Source organism: Haliaeetus albicilla, chromosome 10 (assembly GCF_947461875.1).
Source record: "Haliaeetus albicilla chromosome 10, bHalAlb1.1, whole genome shotgun sequence".
Lineage (NCBI taxonomy): Eukaryota > Metazoa > Chordata > Aves > Accipitriformes > Accipitridae > Haliaeetus > Haliaeetus albicilla.
In genome coordinates this window covers 42,261,277-42,278,897 of record NC_091492.1, presented here as the reverse complement: position 1 = coordinate 42,278,897, position 17,621 = coordinate 42,261,277, and the positions used below count along the sequence as shown (strand labels likewise).

The 17,621-nt window shown below is 40.3% G+C and overlaps 1 protein-coding gene across 6 annotated transcripts in view; it reads right to left on the bottom strand.

The window, feature by feature from the left end:
• Positions 1–17,621, bottom strand: part of RNFT2 (ring finger protein, transmembrane 2) — a 31,232-nt gene that overhangs the window by 11,198 nt on the left and 2,413 nt on the right. For 3 of the 6 annotated variants that reach the window (XM_069795329.1, XM_069795330.1, XM_069795325.1), the window contains 6 exons: positions 16,942–16,981; positions 16,489–16,547; positions 13,236–13,714; positions 12,025–12,101; positions 10,359–10,459; positions 7,612–7,765 (listed from right to left, as the gene is read on the bottom strand). In XM_069795329.1, the coding sequence (XP_069651430.1) occupies positions 7,612–7,765; positions 10,359–10,459; positions 12,025–12,101; positions 13,236–13,714; positions 16,489–16,535 (858 nt within the window). In that variant the 5' untranslated portion in view covers positions 16,536–16,547; positions 16,942–16,981. Of the gene's footprint in view, positions 1–7,611; positions 7,766–10,358; positions 10,460–12,024; positions 12,102–13,235; positions 13,715–16,488; positions 16,548–16,892; positions 16,982–17,621 lie in introns of all 6 variants that reach the window. The other 3 variants (XM_069795326.1, XM_069795327.1, XM_069795328.1) reach the window with 2 other exon arrangements.

Sequence of the window (17,621 nt, the reverse complement as noted above, 5' to 3'; positions counted from 1 at the left end):
ACTCTATAGAGATTGAACAGTTCTCCGAGATCAGCAAAAGCTATTTCTGGTGAGCCTGTAAGCCAGTCCCAATGCATGACTGGATTGTGCAGGAGCCAGCCCTCCAGAGCAAGTGTATCTACGTTGCTGGACTGCAGAGATTAAATAGGATATTACCTGAAATTACAGCTCCTGGTTAGGGTAGAGCCACATACCAGAAAAGACCCTCTGCTCTGTTCTCATCAAGCCCTTGCGACAGGTTGGAGTAAACCCCGACTAAAAAGTAAGAAGTACACTGCTTACCCTGCTTCCTCTGTAGGGTCAGTTACTGAAAAAGCTGACAGTCTACTACTACTGTTATCAAACACTTAATTAGCACAAGTGGCAAAGGACTGAGCTGTGGATCTAATTATAGCAACCCTGCTGATGAGCCTTATGATATCAAAATTTCACCATGTGGTTCCTTTTTTTTTTCCTTCCAGAATGCTTTGTTAAAAACTAAGTCAATGACTCATGTATAACCTTCCATTTTCCTCTACCTCCTTCATCACATAGAAAGACTATTTTTGTACTTTAAATCAAGCACTTTTGAAAGAGCAGAATTCAGGATTTTCATACAATTGCAATTTTCTTTCTGTACATGCAGTATTATACAGTCTGTAATGATGTGAACACATACTATTTTTTCACAGAGGGTGAGCAGTATTCATTAAGCATGTAACTTTTTTAGTACTTTTTTTTATATCCTCATTACTTGATGGTAGACCTGCATCCTATCACTTCATGCTATTTGAGCTCTGTTCAGAGTAGCAAAATACTAACATTTCTTCAGTCTCTTTATGACATCACCAATACAGTAAAAGATTTTAAAAAACCAACCTTATTTTCACATTGCTGGCTGACATAAGGGACAGCTATTCTCTGCATTTTCTAAAGGAACACTTGAGACATGGAAAGACTAAGGTTAAGGAAAGGTTGTTTTGGTGTCGAAGCTGAGATATCTGGGATTAGACTTTTTATAAAGCACTTAATTTTATAGATCATATTACCATTAAAAGCTAAACCACTGACTTCAGTTTGCAGCTGTACATGACTTCTGGAATCACATAGGAATTATTTGGCAACATAAAGGATGGAATTTTATTCTCTAGTGTAGCATTCAACTTTAACTTGTAGAACATTCTTCTTCCGATGGTCTCTTTGTTCTTTATGCACTTTCCAGTTTCTACAACAGCTTCTTTTAATACCTCACCTTGCTTCATCCGTGGGGCACAGTATATACTGGTGATGGATGGAAGAATTCTTGCAGAAAAATAACATGGAATCACATAATTAAAAATTGAATCACAATATATACACACCAAAGGGGCAAATTACAGCTGCAGAAGCAATGCTAATTCCTGCATAGCCTAACCGAGCACTGACTTTGTAGTCTCATTTGACATAAGGCTTTGCATAAGTGTGCATGTGTGCCTCCACAGAAGGAAACAGAAAGGCATGCTAAGGTTTTACACAGTGGAATTAAAATGGGATGTAAGAGAAGTGAGAGAAGTTGCAATGAGGCAACTGTAAGTTGTGATTAGCACTCGAGGGAAGTTCCAAGTCTCACTTGTTCTGTTGCCAGGAGCATTAGGACATATTCTGAAACAGGAAGATGCGAGAAAAAACTTTTGAGACCTGCTGGCAATTTGGATCAGAGGAGAGCAGGATCTGCTGAGATTTCAGGTCATATTGCCAATATAAGAAAGTGTTGGGTAAGAGCAGTAAACAGGATTGTGACACAGAGGATGCTGGTGAAAATCCATGCAAGACTAATGAGTAGTTCCAAGGTAGGACTAGAGGGGAAAATCAGGTTTTTAGTTAGTGCACAGCACTTCTGAAAGTCATGTCTTGGATATCTTAAACTGGAAAGTTAAACTTGGAAGGCACCTAAGAGCAATGATTCCTTTAAAAAGTTTAGCAGCAGTGACTTTCAAAGTGTGTAAGGGAGAGGGACAGAGAAGAGTCCCAATTCCTCAGTACCTAGTCTCATGCTTCAGTTAGTCTTTTTCTTTCATAAGTAATAAATCCCACATTCCTGACTCTGGGACACCACATCTGTCCCAGGCTGCAGTAGGGAAAAGTCTTTGCAGAACCATCACGTAGTTCCTGTGGCTCTAGAGGATCAAGGCTCAGATTGCTGTCCAAGAAGAGTGAATCTATTTCTGAGTGAGTTCCCTCAAATAGTATCCAAGATCATCAGGGAGAGCATGAAGAGAAGATAGGCTATCACCTATCTGGAAACCCCACTTTGGCCACACTATTAGAGAAGACTAGAATTAACTTGCATATCACACAGTATAGGAGAGCACAGACAAGGAACAGGAAGACCTTTACCCGGATATTTTTTTTTGTAACACATCTATGTATACATACATCCTGCTCCTGGTGATTCTTTTAGTGATTCTGCATTTTCTTGATCAGCATCTAGAGGACTCAGATGTTCCAACAGACCTTGTTTTTCTCAGGATGAAAAACAATGTACACAAACTTCATGTTAAATGATTGATAAATATCTCATCCCATGATGAAAGAGAGACTGCAGGGACATTAGAAGGCTGCTACCATCACAATTAACACAACTTCCCTCTGGCACCTTCTGTCCTAATGTGAGCCTTCTGGAAGAGGCTGTGGCCTAGAGAAAATGCTTTGGCAGCAGCAAACTGCTCCAACTTGCCCTCTTTCCCTCAATGCAAAAAGATGGACTTTGCTCTGTCATGGGTTGTTCTACATGAATGCCTAGTGCAAGAAGAGCTTGTTGCTCAAGGAGCATAAAACTTCTGCACACGCAAGTCATTTGTGCAACTAGTCATGTGATGGAGGAAGGGTCAGTCTGCCCAGTGAGAAAGGCTGGGCACCAGGCTTTTGCACCATGGTATCCCATGGAGCTGAGCTCTGACACAAGATGGAGGCAGGCTGCAGAACAATTCTAATCACTATAAGGTGAGTGCTTATTTTCCTTACAATAACTGTTTAATTATATATGGCTGTGCAGAGAGACAGAAACATGTGGTGACGTGATCACCAAAGTAACTGTGGATATGCTTGTGCTCCATTAGAACATGGAAGAGCACCGGGGCTACTCAGTCAAGTCTCACTAGCTTCAGACTCATAGAATACACAGTTATCGCAGATGAGCTGACACTGTAATACATTGCCTTTAGATAGTTGAATGATCCAAATCATACTACTTTGTGCAAAAGACATTCTGATATTTCTTTCATGTGCAAGGTGCAGCTTCAGAAGGAATATGGAAAGCTTAGTGTGCCAGTTTACATGGCAGAGCTGTAACCATCTATCCTACGAAACATGGTATGCACCTGAAAAAGGTATCTGGTCCAAAATCCAAGTGCAAAACTACGTAAAGAATGGCTGCCACATACAGGCCAAGTTTTCTCCAACCAGATTTGATGAGATGGTACTTTAAAAAAAAAAAGACACCAAAAAAATCAACAAAAAAACCTACCAAGCAAATATTTTCAAAGATGCAGTGAGGAATCCACACTGCTAGCATGGACTAGTATTTGTACATTTGCCACTGACACCATTTAAACAGTGTAAAGAAAAAAATGTCACATGAGTAATGCCAGTCTTGCCACAAAAAAAAACATTTACAATGTCTAGATCCAGCTTTCAAACAAAACTGACAGGTATTTATTCAACAGTAATTTCATGCTGTGTTTTCAACACACAAATGTGTTTTCCTTCTGAATTTTCAGTCTTGTGAAAATGCAACCCTTTGTAACTTGGCTGCACATCTGTATTGAGCAGCTAAAGAAAATTCTTACCTAGGGCCTTTCTTATATACCAGCCATTAAGACCATTGGAAAAAAGTGTGTCTTTGGTATCTTTCTCCTCTATAGGGATATATAAAAGAACCTGGGATACCAGTTTCTTACAGTTCTCTTGGTTTTGTTTTCTTTCTCCCCCTTCCTCCCCATGCTTCACACTGTTCTCTAGGACACCAGCTTAGATTGCTGACAACAGCATGAGGAGGGGATGGGAGACTTGCAGGCACCTGGGATTTCCTAAAGGAAATCTTTGGCAACTGTGTCTTTTTATTATTTATTTCCTTATTTTTAATTCCACCCCCCTCAAGCTGTCATTCCTTAGCAGTGAAAATGAAAAGCTGCCATTTATGTGTGTACAACAATGGAGGCCTCTGCAGGCCACATGGCTCCTGCAGTTTAATTTACTTTAATTCATTTTATATTGAACCAAATGATCTTATTTGCCTTTTTTAATGGAGAGCCTTCAGCATGCAGGGTGGGAGCCAAGCCCCCCTTGCAAAGAAATTATGAGCCCAGCTGCTATTAAAACTTGTACTCAGCTTGATGTGCCCATCACAGCTCATGGAGGAGGAAGGGACATCTTTAGCTACAGGTATGCTCCCTCTCCCACAAACTCCCACTGATTGTAGAGGTGTAAGATTGGAGTCTGATGTTGGGCTTACCTTCCTTTTTCTGCTTTTCTCTCCTACTCACAAACTTTTCTTTCCCTGCCTTCCAGCCTGATTGTAGTCTCACAGCCTCTCTTGGCACCTCTGTTTTCTGGGCTGGTTTGGAACCTGGGAAAGTCTGGGATTATTTTGTGACATTTTCAATCTTTCCTCATTCTTTGGAGGGGTTGCTTGCAGAGATATTCTATTTCTGAGTTATTCAAGCTTGGAGAACTCTGGCTAGTTGTATGCTCATAATATAGCAGTCCTCATGCTTCACACTTCAAGTGCTCATGATCATGTTTACTGCCCTCTGTATTCTGATTGCAGAGAAAAACTTCTTTTTCTGCCTTTTCATTTTAGTTTGCTTTTTCTCAGTTAAAGCATAAACTGATGCTATAAATCCAAGATGGTTCTTGACGTCACCTTAAACCAAATGTTGCCCTTCCTGTGATGGGGCCATACTAGGAACACATGATGTGGATACTTTAGATTGGGAGAACTGAGTGCTGTAGCCCAAATTTTTACTGTGTTCACTATCAAAATGAAAAAATGCATCGAACTGAAGTAAGCAGATTTTAGTACTATTCACTAATTTTCATTAATGATCTTGATGGAACAGAGTAGGCTTATCAAATGTGCAGTCGACACTAAACTGGCAAAGGCTGTAACCACTGGAAAGAAGGATTATAATCAGAGTGGAGAAATGGTCTGGAAAACAGGGGGGGACCGAAGACAGTCCAGAAAAGAATAATAAGATATGGAGTGAATGATCTCTGGGAAAAGACTCAAAAAATTAGTGTTCTTCAGTCTACAGAGAAGATTGATGGGAGATATGAAGACTTTGTGTAAAAGAAAGATAAGAATCTGATCTTGCTCCAATCACAATGGATATGGAGAGGTAAGAGACTTAAAAGAAGGACATTTGGAGGAGATGCCTTGTATTAGAAAGGCTATGCAAGCATCACTGAAAACCACATAGTATTCAGAGAACACTAGAATCTCAAGGAGCAGCATGAAAAGTCAGACTAGCTTTGGAACTGCCTTTGAACTTCCAAAATGAGGAAAATCTGAAAAGCCTGCTCAGAGGTTGAATGCAGAATGATCAAAGTCCCTGATATTCCATCCATGGGCAAGTTTTTTCATCTATTACTGACTGCCAGCAAGAAGGTACTGCAAGGAAGCTCATGATTAAATACCTCTATCCCATTCACAGGTGTGCTGAACTCTATTCCTGACAGTGCCACAATCTCCACTTCAGGCCCTGTATTACAGGGAGCTAGAGGCTGCTCTTCTGACTATCAGCAGAAAAATTCTCAGTATATATATATATCTTGAAAAAATCTTCCAGCTCTACTCTGAGTTTAATTTATATTTCTCCAGCAGTTTGCTACCTGCTACCGCTAAGTGACAACTGTGCAGAAGTTCATAAACTACAAGCAGAAACACTACTACCAGCACATGGGGAGGAAGAGAATAACTTTGTATCTGGCAAGTATTAAGATAGCCAATAGCAAATAACTTGATAAGAATTTGGTCAAAGTTAATGTGCCTAAAATACAATAGAACAGTCCTAACTCAGGAAAAAAAGCTTACACTTAAAAACTCATCTGAAAAATAAGATGTGTAGCATTGTGCTGGCCTGTAGAAGTAAGCTGGGTCACCAGGTTCAGGGAAAGAGCTCAGCTATGTGGTTACCAATTACAATTTCTATGGCATCCTGGGGTTCTCTTGGAGCTTTCCCATCCCAGTCTGATCTTGCTTAATTTGTTACACCAGATCTCATCGCTGGTTGGCTTAATGGATGCATTGTAGAGAGAGGGATAAAAATAAATCCAGATCCATAGTGGTAGGTAACAGCAGACTCGGATGTCAAGGGACAGTGAGACCATCAACAACATCCTAAGACAAAAAGGGACTTAAAAAAAGTGAGAAATATTGCTATCCAGAAAAAGGTATTAAAAATGAAGCATCTGTGCTCTGAGTCATTATAGGCCCTTGACAGATGTGATCTTACCAGCCTCCCACTGTAGCTGCAAATAAAGACCCCTTCTCTTTCTTCTCTCCCGACAAGGATTAATGAGTACTTGGGATAGCTCTCAGACAAGCAAGCAAAGGCTGTGAACCTTTTCCAACACTGCAATTTATCTTGGGAAGACTATTCACATCACTTTTCCCTCCCTCCCCAGGCTGGATTATGCTCTGACCTAGCACATTAATCTCCCAAAATAAAATAATAATAATAGAAGAAAAAAAAGAGCTGGAGAATTGCCAGAAATAAATTAATAACCAACTCGAATAGCCCTGCTGTGCAGGAACAAACTGCTCAACTCCCCTGCCACCCATGTCATTTGTAAGCAAAACTATTCCCAGTTTAGGTATCCCCTTAAGTGCCCTGCCTGAGACTTTCAGCAGTTAATGATAATATCTTGCATCTACATAGTGCCTTTCATCCTAACAGCTGCCAGAAAGTTTCTTCACCAAATGCAAATAATACACATTGCTACATGTGCCACTGAAATGTAGATGCTACTAAGTGGAGGAAGAGGGAGCATGACAGATCTATAAGAATAAAAAAATATGAAAAGGTGTTTCAAGAGAGAGAATGTAGTCAGAAAGTTTCAAAAGTTAGGCCTAGTCTACATATGATTTTGTACACATTAAAGTAAAATATTTCTTTACCCATGGTTAGAACTGGCACTGTCTCTTCTGGCATCAGTAGCTTTAATTTAATACTGTTACTTCTTTGATCCAAGCGGAAAGCTGAAGAGACAAGTACTTGCAATTTCTTTCCATTAAATGAAAAGATTTGTGCTTCAGAAATATCTATTTACAGAGATAACTCAGAAAACAAGACTTAGAACAAAGTCAACCAGAAAAGCAGTTATCTTGCTGCTAGTACCTATTCCTTCTCAAGCAATGCTTACCTTTCTCTCTCTGGACTTTAATTACTTGCTGGTACTACCAAACCCTTGCTCAGGTCTGCAATGGTTCAAAAACCAAAATTCACTACTTGTGTGACTTTCTGCCAAAGTTTCATCAAAGATTTAATTATTTTTTGTCTTCTACCCATATTTCATGCTGCAAACATGTTGTAAAGGTATCAGATTATCAAAGACACACATCTGTATATCAAGAAGAAAAGAGACTCTTACCTTTGACTTGACAGCTAGGATGATCTTAGGCAGGGCAACAATTAGGCATTTCAATGCAATGGTGAGGTACTTGAGTACAAAGTCTGCGATCCCCACAATCCACATCAGGTCGAAGAAGTCTAGCCTCTCAAGGTTGGGTTTCAGAAATATAAGGCTGAAAGGCATGACACCAAGGCTCAAATACCAATGAGGAGAACTTCACTTAAGCTTCTTGATATCAGCTGTATCCACTGCTGGCTAGAGAAGGCCTAGAAACTCCATTGAGCTTCAGCGAAGTTCTCAAGGGCAATAGGAATAAGACATGCAAATTAGTCCCATGGTGCTGGGCCTCTTCACTTTGCTCTTGCCCATTTCTACTGAGGTCAGCAGGTTTGCCCGCTATCAGAAAACAGGACCCAAATGTGTACAAAATCTGTTTTGGAAGACTGCAATCTCCATAACCTGCAATCCACACTGCAAAAGAGCCTTTGGTCTAATGACAGTGCCTTTAGTGTACAGCTTTGCTCTATCAGAAGCAAAGCTTATCCTTTGAAGTCCATGTCAGCAGTAATTATGATTTCTTGGGGAAATCATGGCCAAGTCAAGACCACTATGTAGGACATAGTGAGGCTGACTTGCCACTGGGGCAGCACTCTCTAAAGCTACTTGTGCATGTGAAACAAACTGGTGAGAAAGAAAGCACTGTATTAGGCATGGCAGAAAAGTCAGAACTTCAGGTGTGTCATGCTCTGACAGTGGCTTGCCACTGTCTGAAGCAGAACTAGAGCTGGGCTGTGTTAATTAGCAACTCTTACCTGAACCAAAGATCCAAAAAGGTAGTGCCCCTTACATAATGTTATTGACTGGGCTGAACATTTGCTCTTTAAAGAAGGGAGTCCAGGACAGCAGAACTTCATATAGCAATGGGCAGGAGCTACTGACCTGAGCAGCAATGAGGACTGGACCCTATTCAGACTGAAAAACCAGGATTCATCTTCAGGATATTTACCTACTATAGCCTAATGGTAGAAAGCAAAAACTTAACAAAAAAATAAAAGCAAAAGTAAAATAACCAACCCAGAATGAAAAGCCTGAACATGAATTTAAAATACTCACAACACTGGCACAGCACAACAGGTAAAATTATACCCTAAAAACAGAAACAGAATCAGAGACTTTACTACTATTCATGCACTAGAAAGAATCAAAAAGTAAATAAATCAGGAAATGAAAAATAAGCCAGAAAGAAAGAAAACTGAAGCAGCTATTTCTAATTTCACAAGCCTGCCTCATGAATAGTCACAGGTCCCCAAACAGCAAGCAATTGATACACTAGCCCAAGCCTGATGCAGCAGGCACCACTACAACACGCGCAGGAATAGGGCTTTTCAGTGCAGCTGTTGCCTAGTCTCTTCACTGTTAATAAACCACACCCTAAACAGTGTGTAGGATGGCCCCAGTTTGCTGAAGCCCTTTTATTTTAGATGGTCTATCCTTTATTTTAAACTAGTTCCATTCATGCTTTTAACCTTAACCACCTTCTTAGAGACACTGTTTCCCTGTGGTGCAAACAAATTTCTTCTTAAAGCTTTCACACCTTTCTGCCATACCTGTTTCTTTTCTTGGATTCCTTCCCAAAAGTCCTATACAGAGTATCCCAAGGCTTGCCACTCCCATTCGGTCTCACACATAAAAGCCTTCTCATCTCTTCCCCTTTCTAGAAGCATTTACATACGCAGCCTTCCAGTGATCAAACTGAAATACATTAGGGGTAATTTCAAAGGCTACCAGGGTTGTGGGCAGACCTTGACTCTTCCCATAGACAGTATTGGTGGGAAGAAGCAGGGAGGCAACAAAATAAATGACAGAAACTCAAGAGCCATCTAGCCATAACCCAACTGATGCATGCTACACTCATTGTATTTTCAGTCTGAAGTTCTAAGTCCCCTTCAGCGGGACAAATAAAATTTTTATTCGGAAGATAATTCATACGGTTTTAGCTACCAATATCAAAACTACTTTCTCAACTAATTAGTTTTGATATTGCTCCATTTCTTCCTATTTATTCTACTAACATCCCCTTGCTTAAGTTCTGTATCTTTGCTTCCCATCTGTCATTTAATCCCTGCTTTATAATAAGCAGTGATAGTACCAACCAATTCCACAGGTACCAACTTTTCTGTATTTGAGAACCTCTTTAGTCAGAATTTGAAAGTGGAGGCTATCTTAATTACCTCAGATCCAGGCCCTGAGGACACTGAAGTAAAACACTACTATTTCCTCTCCAGTTTATCTCCTGTAATACACTCAAAGCTTGATAGACTGAAGAGAAAAGAAAACATTACAGGAAGAGGAAAAACGGTGGGTCAATTTCTTATCTGCTTCCAACACATGCTCTTTATGTTCAGTCACAGTGGTCAAAATGGAAATTCAGAAGTCCCACTATAAAAAAGTATCCACCCTGCTTCAATACATAAGAAAATTGCAAGTGTGTATGTTTCAAGCAGCAACACTGTAGTACATCATCACACCCTGGCCCGTTTAGACCCTGGTTATGCCATTTATTGATAGGAGCATATAGTCCACCGGTAGAAGTGACGCACACATTCTTTTCCTGCACTGAAAGGTATTAAAAAGACATAACAAAGACAGCAGATACCTTAAGTATACACACTTCCTCTCAAAGTGTGGGGAAAAGTGGGCTTCCCTCTTTTCCTCCCTGGCAATTATCACCTGCTTCCATCAAGTACAATGTAAATTTTGCTCACCTGTTGTACAGCTGCTGAGAGCTGAATGTGTAAAGCAAGTACAAGGTGTTTCCAGTGAGAAAGGCCAGGATCCAGAAGACAACCAACACTGATCTCTTCTCCTGAGCAAGAAAAAGAAGCAGAGAAGATAAATTCAAAGTCTCAAGGGTTGCACTGAGCCTTCCACTGCTGAAAAATGCAAGACCAACCCAGGGGACACAAATATGCAACTAAGTGTTCAGTAATTTGTTTATTTACATAGGACTAAGACTCAGAAATAGGCTGCTAGGTAAAGACATATATAAACACAAGCAGAAATGGCTCTCACTCAGCTAACCTTTTCAAATAAAGTAACTGCAGAGAAATTAATTGGCATACACTGGTGAAAATGACAGCCTTCCCTGCAGAATGCAATTTTCAAAGTTGGGATCTTTCTTGGGACATCTAAATTCAGCTGATATTTAAAATGCAGTTTGACAGGCAGATTAAAAAAAAGTCAGTTCCATATATTGTCCTATAATTCTGAGCTGTCACCTGTTTGGAATGACGCTTCATCAAAGGGGTGGTTTACAAATACATCCAAAGTCACTTAGAAGAAGACTTAGCTAAATCAAATGTAACATAACCCATCACTACATGCAGCACATATGAATGTTATCTGAATGCATGGAGGTTCTAGAACATACGTTTTTGATTGAAGAAATAATTAAAGGTCAAAAGAAGGGCAAATTTTACATTTCAAAAGACATGGAACATTATAGACGGAAGCTGGATGGCAGAAGATCCTCCTCTGGGTCTTGGCCCAGTGTAATTTTGGTGAGTAAATTTAACTCCTGGGAGGAAAAAACCCAGCATTTTTCCTGTGATTTGATTTATTAAGAAAATAGCTCCTTGTAGCTATTCAACAGTCAGGGATGTTAGGCTGAGATTTAAAGCAGGCAGATTAAGGGGCACACTGCTGGAAAGACAGAGGTGCAAAGTGCAAGGCAACAGCAATCTATCACATGATCATGCAATTTATCTGTTCATTCAGCATTGTATCACATTTATTTTACTGCTGCTGGTAGATATAAGTATACACTTGCGTCACCCATGTAATTTTTACAAAAAAGCAATTCTAGTCTTGTGCTTTCAGTGCTGTTGAAGTATTCTGCTGACACTGAAGATCATAAGACCTGAAAAGATCTGCTTGTTTCTTTATATACTAAGCATATTATCAACAAAGCATTATAAAGATACTAGCAAGCAATACATCTACAAAATCCTTCAGCTGAACATCCTAAAACATTATCTAAATGCTAATAAATTAAAACTTATCATTAACTACTGAAATAGTTTTCAGCACCTCTAGTGTATATAATGAGAAACTGAGGTGCAGAGAAGTGCTTGAAGATGTACTGTCAGTCAGTAGCAGCACCAAAAGCAGATTACAGTATCCCTGACCCTTTCTCTCTTTATTATGCGACACTTTCACAAAAGAGCGGGATAGAAACTGTGGGAGAGCATCAATGGGGAGAAGTAGGAAGAGGAAGTGAGGATTACAGCACGGTACTCTTATTCTGACAGATCTGTATGCATGTAACAGCATTCAGCCCTACATTGCAAAAGAAGGTTCAACATAGACTTTGTTTTGTATACAAAGAGTGTTGTTGCCTGGGAACATAAGAGAGTAAGATACTGTACTCACCTTCAGAGCAACCTGTTCTCGGAGTGTTGAGTTGGCATACGCGAATGTGCTGGCCATACCGATGCACACAGCAATCCCTGCAGGTAAAGACGCTGTCAGTATATATATGGCTGAGCAGGAGGATCTTCAGTCCTAAGCCTTTTGATGACAGCATCTCAAGCTTAGAAAAAAATTTACTGGGTGATATTCTGGATGCACTGGGAATTAAAATATAAAGGTGACTAAACCAGGGCAGTCTGGACTCACATAAAGTTCAAATTCAAGCTAAATGAAAATTAAGCTACTGCAGTGAGCACTTGCCACCCAGCCCAATACAGACACTCCATCCTAATGTCAGTTCTGTGCTGAAGGAGAATAGAAGTGCTGCAAGCTGTGGCTGCGTTATGCAAACAGAACTCAGCTAGATGACAGTAGTACAAGAGCAGTTCAGCAGCTTATGGAGGACAAGGCACACTATGAAAACCATATAGGATACCAGGTCCAAAGAGCAAGATGTTGCAGACATGAATCAATACCTGGTTTGGGGAATACTGGCAGAGCTGTAAGTGGGCTAAACTCAAGCATTACTGGCTTTCCTGTGATGATAATCTCAGCATACTACTCCCAGAATGAGTAAGGAGCCTCAGACGTGGCACACATACAATTTCCTACTAAGAGGAGGATTAGATGAATAGATTTTACATGACCAGTGAAGGGCTGAAATACCCGGGTACTATTAAAGAAACCTGGATAGATATATTCTTTAGGGAACTCTGAAGATCTCAACTGTAAGATGTAACTGGTGATGCTGTCTGGCTTGATTTCACAACTACCATCCCTCCAGCTATACACCCTTCTGTGCTACACAGAAGCCTTTGCTAGTCACTAATGTAAGCTCTCCCCATCTCTTCTAGAGAGAGTTCTGAGGGATAAGCCTTGGTAACATCCTCAGCCCCTACAGGAATGTCAAGGAGAGATTAGGAAAAGGAACAGAACTGGTCTCCCACAGGTCAGGACAGGAAACAGATGGGACTGACACAGATGAAAATAGCTTGGACTGAAAGTAGGGTGAATTTATCAAATGCATTATCCCATGCATTTGAATATGTCCCCTTCATGCTAGACTACCTCTAGACACTGTCATGCAGATAAATGTGTCACACACCACAGCACAATAAAGCTTCCTAACCACTCTCTAATACACTTACAATCCAAAAAGGATAGATCCTTACCAAGCTTGTGCTGGAAACACACTTTAGCCAGGAGGATCAAGATGAACGGAAGTCCCTTCTGCAGCCAGCCGATCACAGCTTTTAACTCTGAAAGAGCTGGAGCTGGAGTTCCAGCTTGTTCGTCACTGCCTTCCTCAGCATGCCCGTGACGGTCCCCTCCTGCCATGTGCAGTAGAGATGAGCCCCGGTGATGGCCATGGTGGAAATGATGGGACGATTGCCGGTGGTGAAACGGGGCTCCTTCTGTACGACTGGTCCCTTCCTCCCTTGGGGCTGGCATCTGAATGAATACTTCCCCACCTCCTGCCGAAGAGCCCAGAACCAAACCTGCCTGGAATGGCGTGGCTGTGATGGTGCCCGACGGAATACCTGCCAGGCCTGAGAACAGCTGTTGTGGTGAGGAAGCTTCAGCCTTCAGACTTTCAAAAACTCCACTTTCATCCACGCTGGTTTCAGAACTGACTGTTTGGCTCCGGTTTCTGCAGTGGATGGAGAATAGAGAAAAGTGATTAAACAAAAATGAGTGCCACAGAACATCTCAGTCTTTTAGCCCAATCCTGACTGTAGTCATTTAAGAGTTTCTCACACACTATCAGAATATGTAGGTCTCCAGATGACAGATACTTTTCCTCCTATTTGCTGTTAGAAAGTCACAGTTGCAGAACTAGAGGCCAGTAACCAGACTCCTAAGAACAGAGCACTTCTAAAGAATGGATCAAAATGCACCAGTTCCTTCATCTAAGAAAAAGAGTTACCAAACACGCCCTTTACTTTTGAAGGAACCGAAGAAATACATCTGATACCAAATCCAGCATCTTCTATAATGATTTTAATATTTAAAGAAAAACATACAAAACCCCATGTAACTTGACACAGCATGACCAAGACAGGGCATATTATATACAAACAAATGAATCAAGCTAACTCAAAAGAAATTACCTACCCCCAAAATCTTCTGTCTTTACTTAGGGATGATCACTACTTGCCCAGTGATGAATAACACCAAGAGACAGAGTCAACTGGGGAAGAGAAGCGTTGAGAGCTGCTTGTGTGGCCCTGACCCAACGCATATTGTAAGTGAAGGATGTGCTCATGGGTCAAGAGAAATTGCTTTATTTTGATATTCTTGGCAAATTGGACATGGATGTACCCAAATTACTGGGCACTGGACAGGATTAGATCTGGCACTGATTCTTTCCTGAGCTTGTTGGATTATGGCCAGATTACAAAAAAGAAAGTCTTAAATATCTTCATCCTAATACCAAAAGAAAATAGGCTTTCTTCACCTGAACTCAATACTGTGGTACTGAAATGAATACATATAAAGTTTAGATGACAGGGAGCAATACAAGTAACAAGTAGAACAATCATTAGGCAGACAGCAAATACCTCTCTAACTTGCAAAAGGAGAGTTAAGAATAAATAAAGCTCAGCAAGAGGCAAAGCCCACAAATAAGGCATGTTGCAGAGCTTCGGTCTCTCTTGATTTTAATCCTTAGAGATCTCTAACTTTAGAAATAGTGGTCACAAGCTGAGACAGCACATGCAGGCACATACAGGGCCCTTAACCCTCTCTCTCCCATGGGTTCAAAAACCTCCCCAGACATCTTACAGGGCACACAGCACTGCCTTTCATCTCACTCTGGAGATAACTTCAAACCTCTCTGGGCACACCTTTCCACTAAGTAAACTCCTAATAAGGCTTTTTATAGCTACACCCCATTCCCAATGTCTCTCCACAGGCTTCAGCAAGGAATCAAGTCAACAAGACATTGCACACCTCTTTTTGGTTCAAAATATTCATCGACCAGATCTTGGCTTTTACACCTAACATTACAATTCAGGGATATATACATAAGACAGAGAGACATAATGTGACAGTACTTATGTCTGGGAAAATAACAAGTTGGGTGTAACCCAGTGTTCCAGATAAAGACACAACTATTGTTTGGAACAATACTACCAGGATACATGACTATGCTTTCAGCAGGAAGGAATTAATCAGGGGCATATTTAAAAACGAATAAACAAGGATGAAATTGTGTCTGCTGAAGTTAACAGAAGTGAAGACCAGTGGCAACAGCATTTCATTCTACAGTTAGAAAACCTTCAGCCTCTCATACTGACTATATGTATTTACCCTGTTAAAAAACAGAAGCATTTATAAAAACCAACTGACATTACTCTCCCTATCTTTTGCACTTGATAATAGAAACCTATCCTGAATACATTTTAACCATTCAAACAGATCCTGAAGTGCCTTACAAGTTTGTACAGACTCAGAGAGCTCTACATTGCAGATGAGAGGGCCCATACAACATCTGTGTGCCTCTCAAGCCCCATCCTTGCCTGGTGATTTAAGACCCACAGACTGCACTGAGGCTTGGGCAGCATCATGCAGGAAAAGTTGAAGATGTCTTCCTTTTTCCCTGAAATTAAGAATGGAACCATGCTAGAAGTAGTCATGACCTCAAGCTTCATGTCTACTTGCAAACCCACTAAGAAATACTTAGTAACAATCTTTCATTTACAATCTCAGCTCAGCCAGAGCAATGAAACACATTAGTTCCATCTTTGCCTTAGAGTAATTAGATTAGTTTCTTCTTTAGGGAAAAAAAAAAAAAAAAGTCAAGCTTTAACCCTGGGAAAGCACAAGGGAATATTTAGTACCAGAACAACAACAGTGGCAAGGCTCCCTTGCTGATGTTATAATTACAGAAATGAATTAGAGGTATTCTACTTCTAAGTATTCACATACATGAAGCTAGATAGAGATTCTGGGATGATGTAAAGGATCACTCAAAATCTTTATAAAATACTAAGTCATAGTAGTTGGGAGCTTCAGACCAGCAGACTTTTTAAACACCTTAGCAACAGAAGTATAAATAGCCTCTGTTCATACAGATCAATCCTTTCAGATTGATAGCGCTCAGGATCCCCACAGGACTGTGCCATGAATCACTCTTCTCGAGCTCCAAAGCGTCTTGCCTATGCTAAGACAACTGTCTCCATATGTGCCATACTGGATCATGAGACCTGAAACACCATAGGTGGTAGCAGTCAATAACGGACATGAAGGAGAAAAGTAAATCTGTCTCTAAACTCAAACAGAAAGCCTGGTCACAGTACATGCACAGGAAATATATGCCTTTCTCAATTTTGAGCTTTCATCTTCTAAAACACACCATACACTTAAATCAGAACATTCCCTTCTGGAGAGGAAAACAGAGAAAAAAGAGGGAAAAAGATTTACCTTTCAGGAGGAACGTTGTCAGTGTTGCTACTATGCCGTCTCTGCATTTTCCTCAAAACCTTAAAACACAACACGCTCAACATCAACGTTGCAGGTCAACAATTCCCAGTGTGACTACTAACAAAGGCCCACAGAGTCAGAGGGTTGTGAAACCCATTCAGCTAGTGACATGGCTGGCATAAATCATTCGCTTCTCTGAAAGAGCACCTCAAGCTTGCATTTGTTTCTTAGTACACTTGCGAAGAAACAACATTCAACTGCCAAATGGAAGCACACATACACAGGTCTCCAGGCAGAGCAGAAACTAGTCAGATCCCCTTTTGTGGTATGTGGCAGTCACAAGAAGTGTACAGCTGTGTGATGACATGTTCTGATAAAGAACTTGAGGACAACTAACAGAGTACCTCTCGATGTGACACGTGAATTGACATACAGTCTCTGGAAATGAAATACCTTCTTCCTCTTTTGAAGAAACTTGCTTTGTAAAGCACAACTGAGAGCAAAGGAAAAAAGAAAACGTATAAACATTTTTTACGAAAAATACAATCAGGTTATGACAATATTCTTTTAAATAAGCAATCCATTTCTTTTAAAGCACAAAAATGCCCTTAGCAAACTCTGCACTACGGTCATAAATAATATGCACATATGCAAAAGATCACATGTTCCCACTCCAGTCATTCTGGAATTGTCAGCATAAATAAAGTAAGGCCCAGAGTGGGAAATGAAAAGGCATTGAAACTGTGTTAACTTCAGGAACTTTTTCTAGAACAAGGAGAGAAGTTCTTTATTTAGTTATCTAAATCTCTGCTTTCAAGTGTCTAATTTTAAGGGAACAACCTCAAACACATTACACCTTTTTAAAATAAAGTTAACTGAAAAGCAGAGAAGAACACACAATCATCATCATCATCAAGGCACAGCACAGAGTACCTGGCAAATAGTCTTACACTACTTAATGTTTTATTAGTTATATAAAACCTGAGGAATGGGCTATTTTTGCAAGTGATTTGTCCAGGTTCCCACAGGCATTTCATAGATTTAGAGAGAAATCCTTTAAATATTGAAGTCTGAGCCTACTCAGCCCTAGACTACAATAGCTACTGAATAAAATATAAAAGGCTCTTTTAATT